The 14,880-nt window shown below is 41.3% G+C and overlaps 1 protein-coding gene across 1 annotated transcript in view; it reads right to left on the minus strand.

Annotated features, from left to right (window-relative positions):
- LOC126161852 (EF-hand domain-containing protein 1-like) overlaps positions 1-14,880 on the minus strand; it is a 187,487-nt gene that overhangs the window by 31,438 nt on the left and 141,169 nt on the right. The window contains exons 9-10 of the mRNA XM_049917962.1: positions 11,208-11,324; positions 10,896-11,118 (exon numbers count right to left, since the gene is read on the minus strand). Coding sequence (XP_049773919.1) covers positions 10,896-11,118; positions 11,208-11,324 — 340 coding nt within the window. The remainder of the gene's footprint in view (positions 1-10,895; positions 11,119-11,207; positions 11,325-14,880) is intronic.

A 14,880-nucleotide genomic window follows, 5' to 3' on the forward strand; every position in this document is an offset into this window, starting at 1 on the left:
CAGGATCGATGAGATACATTCTGATTTCAGTTTTCAGTCAGTGGAGGGAGAAAGATTAATATAGTATTAGTTGACTGCAGGAGCATCTTTGAGAATGTCCTAGAATTATTCTCACTTGTAAATGGTAATAATGTCCACATAGTGCTGTGGACACAAACTTGACTGAAAACAGGTGTTAATAGCAATGAAATTCTCAATTCTGACTGGAATGTATATTGCAAAGATAGGGTGAAAGCCAGTGATGGAGGTATGTTTATAGCTGCAAAACATATAGTAATGTCTAGTGAGCTTAGTGCAGGTTCTGAATGTGAAATAATTTATGCGAGGATTAGCATGAAAGGTGGATAAAACATGTTCATCTGAGGCTTTTATACACACCACACCCTGCATCTTGAACATTAGTGGCACAATATTGAGGGGAAACTTGGAGAATATTTTCCGTAAATCTCCTGGTTAAGTTACAGTATTGAGTGAACATTTCAACTTAACACCTATAGACTGGGAGTGTGAAGTGATTAATGTGGGTAATAGGAACAGGGAATCTGATGAAATTATTCCAGATCTGAAAATAACTTTGAGGAGCTAATCAGAGAACTGACTTACAAAGGCAACATATTAGATCTCCTGGTAACCAACAGGCCCGAACTTTTTGACTCGGTGTAGAACAAGGAAATCAGTGATCATAAGGCCATTCCAATGGCTGTAAATAAGAACATAAAGAAAGGTAGGGAGATATTTACATGCGTCAAGAGTAACAAGAAACAGATTTCAGAATAACAGAGAGGCAAACATGAAAATTTCATCTCCTCCAGCACTGACAATTATGGCCAACAATGGACAAAATTCGAGTATTGTACAACAGTACAATGTGCCTTACACAGGTATGTGCCAAGCAAAGTTGTCATGTAGTGGAAAGACCAGCTGTGGTTTGACAGGCTTGTTAGAAAGCTGCTATGAAAGCAAAGACTGCACACCCACACACATGACTGCAGTCTCAGGCAACTGAAACCACACTCAGTATGTGTGAGTTGCATTTGCATTAGTGTGTGTGTGTGTGTGTGTGTGTGTGTGTGTGTGTGAGAGTGAGAGTGAGAGTGAGAGATAGAGAGAAAAGGATTACCCTGTAGGTCCTTCTGTAAATCATTGCAAAGATGTCAGAGTGAAAAATATCAAAAACAGTAGCCAAGGGAAGGAAAAAAATGGAGACTGTCCAACAAAGGAAAGGGCATTGGAGGTGACAGGATATCAATGTGATTTTAAATGGAATGTGTTAAAGAACTTGTTCCTCTCCCGGCAACAGTGTAATGTAGATAGCAGGTTGGCTGGAAAAAAGTGTGGTCATTCCTATTTTTAATGAGCATTGCTGAACAGATTTACAAGACTATAGTACTATATCTCTAAAGTCAGTCTTTTGTAGAATTTTGGAACATGTTTTATGGTCGCATATTATAACATTCCTCGAGACCAGAAATCTCTTCCACAGGAATGAAAATGGATGCTATAAACAATAATCATATGAAACCCAGCTCACTTAGTTCATCCATGAAATATAAAAACAAGTAGATACCATTGCCCAGGTTGATGCTGTGTCCTTGTCTTCTGGAAGAAATTTGGTTCAATTTTGCACTGCTGCCTAGTGAAAAAAATGAGCATGCGGAATATCAGACCACCTGTGTGAATGGATTGAAGAATTTCTAGCAAACAGAACAGAACATATCATTCTTAACAGCCAGTAATCTTCACGCATAAAATGTCAAAATGTAACTTTGGGTGTGTCCCAAGGGAGTGTTATAGGACCATTGTTTTTCACAGTATATTTAAATAATGCAGTAAATGATATCAGAAGCATCATGAGAGTTATCATGAATGATGCTGTTCTATGGAGAAGTCACAGCATTAGAAAATGGCAAGAAGATTTTCAGTTCATTAACACTAGATTTAGGGATTGGGAATTGACCCTCAAGATAAGGAAATGTAATAACATATTGTTCATAAATAGGCAGGAAGACTCATTATTGTGTTGTTATGCAACTGATAAACAATCATTGAAAGCAGTCTTGTCCATAAAATACAAAGGAGCATGTGTACAGAACAATTTAAAGTGGAATGCCGATATAAATCTAATCTCAGGTGAGGCAGATGCAAGACTGAGTTTCATTGGAAGAATCCTGAGGACATGTAGTCAACCCATAAAGGAGGTAGTTTTCAAAACTATTGTTTGACTATTACTTGAATATTGCTCACCAGTCTGGGATTTACACCAGATAAAATTGATAGAGGAAATGGAGACAATCCACAGAAAAACATGTTTCATTATAGGTTTATTGTAAGCTTGAAAGTCTCGCAGAGATGCTTAGTCAACTCAGTATTCAAGTATTGGCTGAACAAGAGTTCTGTATGTTACTTACTTTGTTGATGGACTGCATTTCCTCAGGAGTCTTCCAATGAGTCTTAGACGAGCATCTGCCTAATGCACAATTAATTTATGTGGTCATTCCACTTCAAATTGCTCCATATGCAAATTCTTAGATATTTTATGGAAGTGACTGCTTCCAGTGATAATTCTGTAATCATGTAATCAAATAACCAAGGGTCAATTACCATTCTCTACACCATGTGTCAATCCTCTGCAGGTCTTCCTGCAATGATTTTCTAGCATTGCAACTTCTCTTACAACAGCACCATCTGTTAAAAGCCTCATGGAATTTCTGATGTTGTCTACTATATATATATAAAGTAATGCTCCTGTAACACTCCCTTGTGGCACACCTAAAGTTACTTTTATGTCTCAAGATATCTCTTCATTCAGAATGAGAGACCATGTTTTGTTTGCTAGAAACTCTTCACAGTTGGTTTTTTGTTCGTTAGGTTGTAGTATGGAACTTTACTGAATGTCTTTTGGAACTCAAGGAATGTGATATACACTGCTTCCTAATCTCATGGACGATCAGTGTGAGCTGGATTTCACACAATCATTGTTTCTGGAACCCATGTTGATACCTACAGAGGAGATATTTGGTCTCCAGAAATGTCATAGCACACAACCATAAAACATGTTTCAAATTCCAACATCATGGTGTCAGAGATATAAGCCTATAGTTTTGTGCCTCAGTTTGAAATCAGGAATGACTAGTGCTTTTTCCTAAACATTAGAAATGCTTTGTTCCTCCAACAACCTATGGTACACTGCTAATAGAAGAAGATCAGTATCATACTGATCCCCTGTCAGGTCCAGTGGCCTTTCCTTTATTGGGCTATTTCAGTTGTTTTTTCATCCCATAGTCATTTATTTCAATATGTCATTTCAACATTTGTGTGACGATTTAAAGCATGCACTACAGTGTGATCTTCCTCTGTGAACCAGTTTTGAAAAAAAGACTTAGTATTTCAGCCTTTTCTGTGTTATCCTATATTTCAGTGCTGTTATGGTCACAGGTGTCGTCTGGATGGATGGTGTCAATTCATTTACGAATTTCCATATGACCACAGAAGTATTTAGATGTCCTATCAAGTTGGTAGATAGAATTTTACTTTTGAAATCATTGAATGTTTCAAGCATAGTCCTCATTTGTCAATTCTGACTTAGTTTAGTGTTTGTTTGTCTGTGGGGGTTTGGCTGTGTTTAAATTTGCAGCAAAGCTCTCTTTGCTTTCATAGCAGCTACCTTAGATAGTTATAGAATCATGGAGAGTTTTTTTGATCCCTCAGAGTTTTTACACTTACCTGTCTACAGGATATTGTGTGATGCTCTTGAACTTCATCCATTGATGCTCAACATTATCAAAGCTGTACATGTCAGGTAATCTGAAATTTCTCTTGTTGCTCTTGCTAAACAGAAAGATCTTCCTGCGTTTCTTTGTATTCCCATTTAAAGCCACAGTCAGTGCTGGTGTAACAACATTATGACCACTCATACCCTGTTCTACACTAACTACATCAAAAAGTTTGGGTCTGTTGTCACCAACAGGTCTAAAATGTTATCTTCACAAGTTGGTTCTCTGATTAACTGCTCAAGGTAATTTTTGGGTATAGCACAAACAACAATTTCACTCAATTCTCTGCCTACTGCCAGTCCTAATCACTCAAATCTCCCAGTCTATAGCTGTTATGTTAAAATTTCCACCTAAAATAATAAAATGCTGAAGGAATTTATGCAAAATATTCTCCAAGATTCCCTCACATGTTCCATCATTAGTGCTTCAGAGGCAGGGTTCTGCAAAAGTATCTGATGACCATATGTGACCCACCTTTACACTTATCATCACCAGAATTATTTTCAATTCTGAATCTGTACCAGTCTCACTAGATATTGTTGTATTTTTTGTTGCTATGACTATGCCTTCACCACTGGCATTCAACCTGTCTTCATGATATACAGGCCAGTCAAACTTTAGAATTTCGTTGTTACTGACAAGCTTTCTGTCCCTAGTTGGCATGATTATTGTTTATAAGTGAGACTAGTTCCAGGACCATTCCATAGATGCCTCTGCAGTTAACTAACACTACATTAACATTTTCTTTCTCTGATCTTCTGATCTGCTATGCCAAATGCTACCATGTCAGGACTAAGGACACATGTTTCCAGGCCTGTGAAGGGATTTCTTTATCCTAAAAAACCCACATGAGCACACCACACATACTCCACTACCCTGGCAGCTCCTTCCTGTGTGTAGTGTGCACTAGAGATTTTGGGGGGAGGTGGCAGGAGTGGCTACATTTCTGTGGAGAAAGGGAAGGTCAAGAAACACACATGCTAGGTCATCATGGGATCATCTTCCATTCAGCTCCAAACTAGAGGGCTGCAATCCATTCTTGGAATGATAGCTCTACTTTCCATCACATGAATGAGGCTGGCTGCCTTCGCCAAGTAGGCCAGCCATCTTTAGGAACCAAGGATAGTCTCTTAAACCAGGTGTCGGGCATCATTCTTGCTACCATGGGCCATGATTTGTAGCTGGGTGCACCCAGTACACTCAATCTATGCCAGCAGAGCCTCCTCCTCATCTTGGATGAAACCCCCCAGCCACCAGACAGAGGGGACCTGGCCTAGTTTGTCAATCTTCCTTCTATTTGCTTGAGGATCTCCATCACTTGCCTAGTATTGGAGCATGTAATGATAAGCAATCCAACCTTATGCACTTGTCTGGACCTCTCAGGAAGATAGGCCATAGTCCCAATAGGCATGGCATCTCATGCTGGCTCACATGTTCTTTCAACAGTAGGCAATACCTCAAACCTGTTTTTGAGGCTTAGGGGGCAGCCTTATGGTCATTACCCACTTTCACCTTCTTCCCACCAATTCCCCCAACCTTATCACTCATCAAACACCACTGTGCAAATTTTGACTTGCAGGGATGTGTGAATTGGATGGTGCAGTGACAGCAGGGATTCCATGTGGTGTTCTAGACTCCAGATGTGCTAAAGCATTTGTCTCAGGTGCCCCAATGCCACTGTAGCCCAGGGCAGCATGAATCCTGTTGACTGTCGCCAACACAGCTACCAGCTGTTTATGGACAGAAGGCAATGCCCTCTGTGTCTGTACACAACAGGTGCAGGTCTTTACCCATATTCAACAAACTTTTGCCTATATTGCAAGTAATGTACCACTCACCCAAGAAGTCACTGTCTAAGTTCTGCTGCTATGCTACTTCTAGTCTCCCTACCGTCATCTCACACAAAGCTAACACATTTAAATTTATGAAAAATAACCAACCTAGAGTAAATTAGTAAACACTAGGCTACACACTGAAATACACAGGTAAAATTCACTGCTTCGCAGAAATACATGAAAAACATAAACTTAACAAAATTACTGTGTATTAGATAACCTGCTACAGCTACAGGCGTATCTTCTTGGCTCTGTGATTGCTACTATACAGACTGTCCAAGCACTATATCTAACAGTCATGAGATTCAAACTGAGTTACGTGACATGGCACTTCTGGTGGCAGAAAGCTACATTAGAAAGTCATCTTGCACAAAAATATCTATTGGAGAGGATAGCGCATGCATTTGGTATCTCTGGTATATGACTTTCAGCCTTTGACAAAATACACCCATTCATAGCAGCATCCAATTGTTTGACAGTAAGAAAATAATTTTCAGCTACTTATGAACAGAATTAACTCATTCTGCACTCAAGCAATCAGTCTACAAAGGAACTTACCTACAAAATATTCATGAAACCTGTGATAGAAAATTGTTCATGTGTGTGCAACCCATAGCAAAGAAAACTGATAGGGGTTACTAACATATACAAAAAAAGGACAACATGAATGGTGACAGGTGTTTGACCTACAAGAGAGCATCAAAGAAAATCTTGAACTGGCTAACACTTTAATACAGATGTCAACTATTCTGCAGAAGCCTACTTACTAAGTTTTAAGATTCAATATTAAGTGAGGTGTCTAGGAAAATACTACAGCACCCTATGAATTGTTTCCATAGAAATGACAAAAACAAGATTTGAATAATTACAGCATGCACAGAGGCATTTAAGCAATCATTCTTTCCACCCTCCATATATAAACAGAACACGAATAAATCTTACAAAGTGATACCATAGGAGGCTACCATGCATTTCCCAGTGGTCAAAGTAGATGTATATGTAGGCACATAGCAACATCCATATAGACAAGGGTCTACACTTACGGCACATAGATAAATTTTGTTTTATAATACATATTCATGTAATCAATATATATTACACTAAAAATAAGAAATTTTTTGAAAAAGTGAGGTTTTCATTACCCCGAGGTTGGTTTTAACAGCAGTGTGTCTTACCAGGCTTGGTCCACTTAGAGGTGATACACTGTTACCATTTTCTGACCTTTAAGCAACCATTTAATAACACTAAGGAGCAGCAGTTGTTTTAGCTCCCAAAATGATGTCACAAGCTGATCAATGTCTGCAGTCTCTCCTACTTTACTTTCTGAATGGGGTTACTGACATATTTTGTTTTTAAATAATTATTTAACATACAAGGGTTGGAACTTAAATAGTGGCAACTATTTATTCACAACCGATACAAAAGAGTTACATGTTTGCATCTGTTACTATCCTTCAAAGTAGTCACCAGCGTTGTGTGGAACCTGTTGCTGGTGATGTGTAAGGCATAGTAAACTGTTAGCAGAGCCTGTTCTGTTGTTGGTGCGAATGGAGCAGTCTACTGCCTGTCGAATCTCTGGAACAGTTCTGAAGCGAATGCCACGAAGTGGTTCCTTCATATTCGGGATCAAATCAAAGTCACAAGGACGTAAGTCCAGGGAGTATGGTGGATGGTACAGTACTTCCCAGTCCCATTGACCAAACAGAGCAGCCACAGCCTGCACTGTATGCATCCCTGGATCGTCGTGCAAAATGATGGGTGGGTTGCGCAGAAAGTGTCGCCGTTTCTTTCGCAAAGCTGGTTGCAGGTGATGCTCCAAAAATGAACAGTAATACTGTGGACTGATGGTCTGCTGTGGAGGAATGTTTTGTGTTAGGATAACACCATCACAGTCGTACACAAAAATCACCATAACTTTAGACCGTTCCATTCACACTATCAACAAACAGGCTCTGCTAATGGTATATTACGCCTTCCACATTGCTGGCAACGGGTTCTACACAATGCTGGTGACTACTTTGAAGGACAGTAACAGGTGCAAACATGTAACTCTTTTATATTGGTTGTGAATAAATAGTTGCCACTATTTAAGTTCCAACCCTCGTACATAAATTATTTAATGATCTTTGTTAATGATAAGAAATGAAGAATTCTAGTGGATCATGGGAACATCAAGAGCTTCAAGAGGTTGAAACCTCAATGACATCCCAGGGAGAGTATCTTTGGGGGAGAAAGATCAGAAACTAACAGTATGTTCTTGAAATTGTAATGATGTGGAAGCTCTGTAAATTTACTGTATGCAATAAAACAGTTCATGTATAGCCTTGTTGTACATCATTTGGTGGTGGTTCTAGTACATATTAGTACCCTACTTCTGCACTAGTGACCTGTGCTGCTCTCTGAATATGTGATTTCACCATTTAACAATATTAACTCTGATCATATCACAACAATGTGGCCGATACATTCTACAGCAACCACCACACCAGTGCTGGATTACACTCAGCAATGCGCATACAGTGCATGAAGAACAATGTCATTTTTGTGCTAGTCACATAGCAAAAACCGAGAGTGTTGTTAATCTCCACAATGATCACATGGACAGCAAAAAATGTCAATGACAACTCCCAACAATGGCCTATTGTTAGAGGTAGAGGTGAATGCACTGACGACAGATAGTGCTTCAAATTAGTTTAATCCATAGCATACACCACATGTAAGTCTCACACCGTCAGCGTCCTCCATGCTGTGTATTGGATACAAGCAACCACATTCCATACAAACATGACCCGATGTGCCAAACAAATAATAGGCAGCCACCTTACCACACACCATGTGCTTATCACACACCATGTGCTTATCACACAGTGCCCTGGATAACTTTCACTTGGACAATGCAATGAGTCAGCCTGCCATTCAACCCAATTCTTGTGCCACTTTCTCACCATTCACGTCTACCATGCTGTGCTTGGATTACAAAAAATTGCATCCCATTGTGTAATGTGGATCACCATCGACAGGGTTACACTATGTAACAGTTCTGCAATAGCCCAAGCTGGATTGTGCCTCCACAAACAATTTAATGTGTCATTGCCTAACACAACATGATGTAACTGCTGGTTCCACACCACTCGACCTACCTTGTTGTGTTCTGGATATGAGCATCCACATTCTGTTTCATCACAACCAGTTGCACATCAGTTTTGTTGACCAGCAACCACCCTGTCCCATGGAATGAATGTTAATTAGGGTGCACAATGAATCAGTTGTCTGACAATCAGTGCTACATAGTCTCAAATCTCTGCTTAAAATTCCCACTGGGCTCATGCCACCTGTGTGCCACAACCATAGACTGCTGCATATCATAATGTCACAGCAGGGGACACATTATGAATACCCAATGGTAACATCTTCTCCCACAAGTCACCCATATGTTCATGGGGTAGACAACATAATCACAGATTACCTCTCTTAGATTGGTGCAGTTTTGTTACAATACAACTATGAACACAAGGCCGCAGAGCTAGCCAATGACTCTTCCATCAACAAGCTCATGATAAAATAAATGACCAAACTTTGATTTGAACATCGAACCTTACCCAACACATAGCTAACACTGCTGTGTGACATTGTCCCAAAACAGAATGTGCCCAATTGTGCCACTCAGAATGTTACAGGAAATGTTCCACAAACTACACAACCTAAACCAGCCAGAAATCAGAAGAACAAAGCTAGTCAATGAAGCAAAACTGCTCGACACACCCAGCCACAGCTGGACACTTTCTGATATCCAAAGCATGTTTCAAACACATATGTATTGACACTGTAGGACCCCTTCCTTGGTTGGAAGGCTTTCGGCCATCGCCAGAACATCAAGAAGGATCAAGGTGGTCCTTATCTGAGTTATTACAGTGGAAGTGGCAGTGTGCACATTTATAGAAATGTGGATCATGCACTTCAGAACCCCAGAACAGGTCAACACAGATCAGGGCTGGCACTTTGAGTCATCCCTCTTCACAACCCTATTCCATCTGTGCAATATTAATTCCATGCATATCACACCTTACCATACCAAAAGCAACAGGATGGTTGAGAGTTGGCACAGGACTGTGAAGGCAGCTCTGACGTGCTGTGGTGGATTCTGGTCTGAGGCACTACCATGGATGCTCCTCAACATTCAGTCAGCATACAGAGATGATATCCATGTGTTACTTGCCAAGATCCTGTATGACAAAACACTATCGCTTCCCACAAACTTTGCACAGCCAACATTCAATGTGGCAGACAGTGACCTGCCGATATTAGTGGACTGAGTTTGTGCACATATCCAGGATATGTACATTCTGCCACCATCAACACACATGCAACTGAAAGTTTTTGTTCATCATGACCTTTGCCAGTGTAAGTTCATAATGATTTGTGACAATAGCATATGTCCAGCCCTCCAGCCAGCATAAACAGGGCCTTACAAAGTGCTGTCCCATGGTGAACAATGTTTAACATACTAGTGTGCAACAAGCCAACAACAGTGTTGCTTGCACCCCTCACAGACTATGGTCACCTGATTCCAGCACAGATGAACAGACTACGCCAATGTCCACAACCTCAGCCCTGGTACCAGCACCATGTAGGCAACCACCTATGGAACTACCATCGATGTCACCCACATTGGACATCACCTCCAAACCATGTTGCAGCCAAATTAGACAGATGCTTCAACACCTGGTGCAATACAACATATGTGCTGTTTGCTAACATGCCCCTCTCACCTCTACGGTAGAAAACAAATACCTATACATGCTGTAGACCTCAAACTAGCTCACCACCATCTTATGGCTGCCATCCAACACACATCACAACAAGAAACAGTCTGAACATATATTTCTCATGCAGCAGCCATGGCGTGGTTGGTGTAGTGATCTCACCCATGACTTGCTGTCAGCGCAACCCATAGTGCTCTGCACTCCGTGGAAGGGGCTCTGTGGGAACATTGAGAGCCTTAGGAGGTCAAAACCTCTCTGATGTACCAGGGAGATGATGATTGGAGAAGAGAAAGCAGAGATTTGCAGTATGTTCTTGATGTTGCAACAGTGTGGAAGCTCTGTAAATTCCACCGTACAATAGAACAGTTCATGTATAACCATGTCGTACATCATTTGATAGTGATTCTAGTACACTTTAGTACACTACTTCAACATTATTTTCCCAGTTTTAAAATATCTAACTGTACAGTCAAACTTGTAAAGGTATTTCCTGCAATAAATGGTAAAAACATCACAACACTTACCAATATAGAAGTCAGCAGGAGTGTAATACTCAGGAAAATCGGGGCTGGCCCCTTCCTTTGGCACAAGAGTGGCCCTCAGGAAGGTCCCTCCAATAATTCCTGAATTTCTAACAGGTGGTTCATAAATCGTTATTTTACAGTCACTCAATGAATACGAAATTTGAAATTTTCGCCCTTCATCTTCTGGATGAGACCATTCCATCTCAGCTGTATATCGCAGAACCTGTAAGTATGAGGGAATATTTCAAATTGTTCTGAATAATATGTCACACTAAAAAAACACATGATTAAGTTTGTCTGGAAAAGCATTACCTTATTTGCATTCTGAATGTAGCGCAAAATATCTTTCTTGGGTGGCTTGGGCATAAGAGACAGGCAAGACTGCAGTGAATCCTGTGGGGTCCCAAATCCAAGATGTGGAGGATAAACCTGCAGATGCGATGGTAGTAATACCAACAACAGAAGTAATGAAAAAATTATGTATGTTTATGTAAACAGATCACAAAGGAGAGCTATAAATAAAGTTGAAGTTGAAGTTGGAGGAAGAAAAGCATACTCAAGAAATTTAGGATTTCCATTAGGCTAGCAGAAATGTGAAAAAGTGCCTGCTGAGCCTTCACTTTCATAACTAAAAGCATTTACAAAAAAAGACAGTCTTTTAAGGTGATACAATGTACTTACTTGTACTCATCCAGATAGAAACAAAACTGAGTAATCACTTTGCTTATCTTTGACCTGCTACTCTGTCTGATGCCTTCCACTTCATCTTTTTCTTATCCTGACAATATGGGTGTTCCCCTCAGCTTAGAATATGAGTAACCTGCCCCTCCTTAGCAACATTCCCCAACCAATTGCTCTTGTAGTGTCACAGGTCAGGTCCTGTTCTGCTATATGAAGAACTGTCACATCAGCTAAAGATGTTTACGATGTTTAAGTAAACCAAATATTGACAGACCTACTGTTAATACAGTACCTGTTCCTACACAGAGGTCACACAAGGAACGATATAGTTGCAGTGCACAGAAGCAAGGAAAATGCTGACTAATTGCTGAGCATTTGGTATGCAGTCCACTGACCCAGCAGATGTGCACAAAATAAATGGGATTATGGAACCTCTAAGGAGAAAAACAAATGATGTTTTTGGATTGCAATGTAAGGAAGCTTTTTGTAATACTGTTAGATCAGCGGTGCTCTTGTTTGAGTTCTCATAGAGGAGGAATGCATTTGTGTCATGAGAATGGTCTGAATTGTAAATGCAGTTATGTAATAAACATTTGGTAATGGATGGTTAAAGTGAAAATATGTGTTCAGTCATCATTTGATAATTTGGTATAAGTTGTTAGTTGGAAAACTTGGGCAATTTCCCACAGCCAGGAAGATGCTTCGGAGAAGTCCGCACAGGAGTGGCACAGCATAACTGGTCCACAAAATTCTACACAGTGATAAAAAAAAGATGTAATTCCTTAAAAGAACGTTGTGACATACCGTAAAGAATGCAAGTGAAATAGTACCAAGCAATACCAAACTAAACTGAACCAACTAACACGACAAAAACCCAAGTGGATATTTTTACACTCCTGGAAATGGAAAAAAGAACACATTGACACCGGTGTGTCAGACCCACCATACTTGCTACGGACACTGCGAGAGGGCTGTACAAGCAATGATCACACGCACGGCACAGCGGACACACCAGGAACCGCGGTGTTGGCCGTCGAATGGCGCTAGCTGCGCAGCATTTGTGCACCGCCGCCGTCAGTGTCAGCCAGTTTGCCGTGGCATACGGAGCTCCATCACAGTCTTTAACACTGGTAGCATGCCGCGACAGCGTGGACGTGAACCGTATGTGCAGTTGACGGACTTTGAGCGAGGGCGTATAGTGGGCATGCGAGAGGCCGGGTGGACGTACCGCCAAATTGCTCAACACGTGGGGCGTGAGGTCTCCACAGTACATCGATGTTGTCGCCAGTGGTCGGCGGAAGGTGCACGTGCCCGTCGACCTGGGACCGGACCGCAGCGACGCATGGATGCACGCCAAGACCGTAGGATCTTACGCAGTGCCGTAGGGGACCGCACCGCCACTTCCCAGCAAATTAGGGACACTGTTGCTCCTGGGGTATCGGCGAGGACCATTCGCAACCGTCTCCATGAAGCTGGGCTACAGTCCCGCACACCGTTAGGCCGTCTTCCGCTCACGCCCCAACATCGTGCAGCCCGCCTCCAGTGGTGTCGCGACAGGCGTGAATGGAGGGACGAATGGAGACGTGTCGTCTTCAGCGATGAGAGTCACTTCTGCCTTGGTGCCAATGATGGTCATATGCGTGTTTGGCGCCGTGCAGGTGAGCGCCACAATCAGGACTGCTTACGACCGAGGCACACAGGGCCAACACCCAGCATGATGGTGTGGGGAGCGATCTCCTACACTGGCCGTACACCACTGGTGATCGTCGAGGGGACACTGAATAGTGCACGGTACATCCAAACCGTCATCGAACCCATCATTATACCATTCCTAGACCGGCAAGGGAACTTGCTGTTCCAACAGGACAATGCATGTCCGCATGTATCCCGTGCCACCCAACGTGCTCTAGAAGGTGTAAGTCAACTACCCTGGCCAGCAAGATCTCCGGATCTGTCCCCCATTGAGCATGTTTGGGACTGGATGAAGCGTCGTCTCACGCGGTCTGCACGTCCAGCACGAACGCTGGTCCAACTGAGGCGCCAGGTGGAAATGGCATGGCAAGCCGTTCCACAGGACTACATCCAGCATCTCTACAATCGTCTCCATGGGAGAATAGCAGCCTGCATTGCTGCGAAAGGTGGATATACACTGTACTAGTGCCGACATTGTGCATGCTCTGTTGCCTGTGTCTATGTGCCTGTGGTTCTGTCAGTGTGATCATGTGATGTATCTGACCCCAGGAATGTGTCAATAAAGTTTCCCCTTCCTGGGACAATGAATTCACGGTGTTCTTATTTCAATTTCCAGGAGTGTATTTTTCTCTACATATGGTGACAGTGTTCTCAGAGAAAAATTGCAAAAGAAGGGCATTAATGACTTAGAATTTGCCCAATAAACAAAGAACACATATACCAAGATGACAGAGTTGCTATGGGTAAAAAGGAAACAAACAACAATGCGGAGCTATGCAGTTAGTTGTGAACTTAAATTGAAAGTTGCTAACCAATATCAGTAATATTACAGTGTGATTTGACACAAAAAAGAGATAATTCCCATTCAAGTTACTGAGTAAGAAGACTTTCAATGGAGATCTTATCTGTGAGAGACAAAAATTGTCACTCCCACAGCCACAACAGATACAGCTCAATGCAACAACCTGGGACAATCTTCGACCACTGATGGCACATACCTACCTAACTGCAGTCTATGAACACTGACTGCACACCGCCATCAACTGTAAGAAGCAGCCACCATCTGACAAGATACTACATGTGGTGAGTAGTGAATTTTTTCATACTGTGTGTGTGTACGTGCGCGTGCGCGCATGTGTGTGTGTGTGTGTGTGTGTGTGTGTGTGTGTTTTCTTCATGTCCAAGAAAGGAAAAAAAACCTATAAGCAAAGTAATTTAAGATAAATATGTAAAATAATTAATATATATATATATATAATAAAACATTTATTTATGACTTAATGCCTATTATGACACAAAGCATGCCTTCATAAATAGGAACAAGTGAAATACTTAAGTTGCTGAAGCAGCAACTAGCTGATAATAATAAAAAGTTAATGGAAAGCAGTAATCAACAGTTAGAAGAAACTAGTGCTCACATAACAGCACATTTAAATGATAAATTGACAGAAAATAATGACAACAAAAAATTGTTTGCCACTTTAAACACTAGATTTGTGACTTTGATCACAATTTTGAAACATTATCTTTGCCCTTACAAAGCTCAGAGGAATGTATTAAAACCTTAACAGACAAACTGTATACTATAAATACTACAACAGAAGATATTGTA

Source organism: Schistocerca cancellata, chromosome 2 (genome assembly GCF_023864275.1).
Source record: "Schistocerca cancellata isolate TAMUIC-IGC-003103 chromosome 2, iqSchCanc2.1, whole genome shotgun sequence".
NCBI classification, from domain to species: Eukaryota; Metazoa; Arthropoda; class Insecta; order Orthoptera; family Acrididae; genus Schistocerca; species Schistocerca cancellata.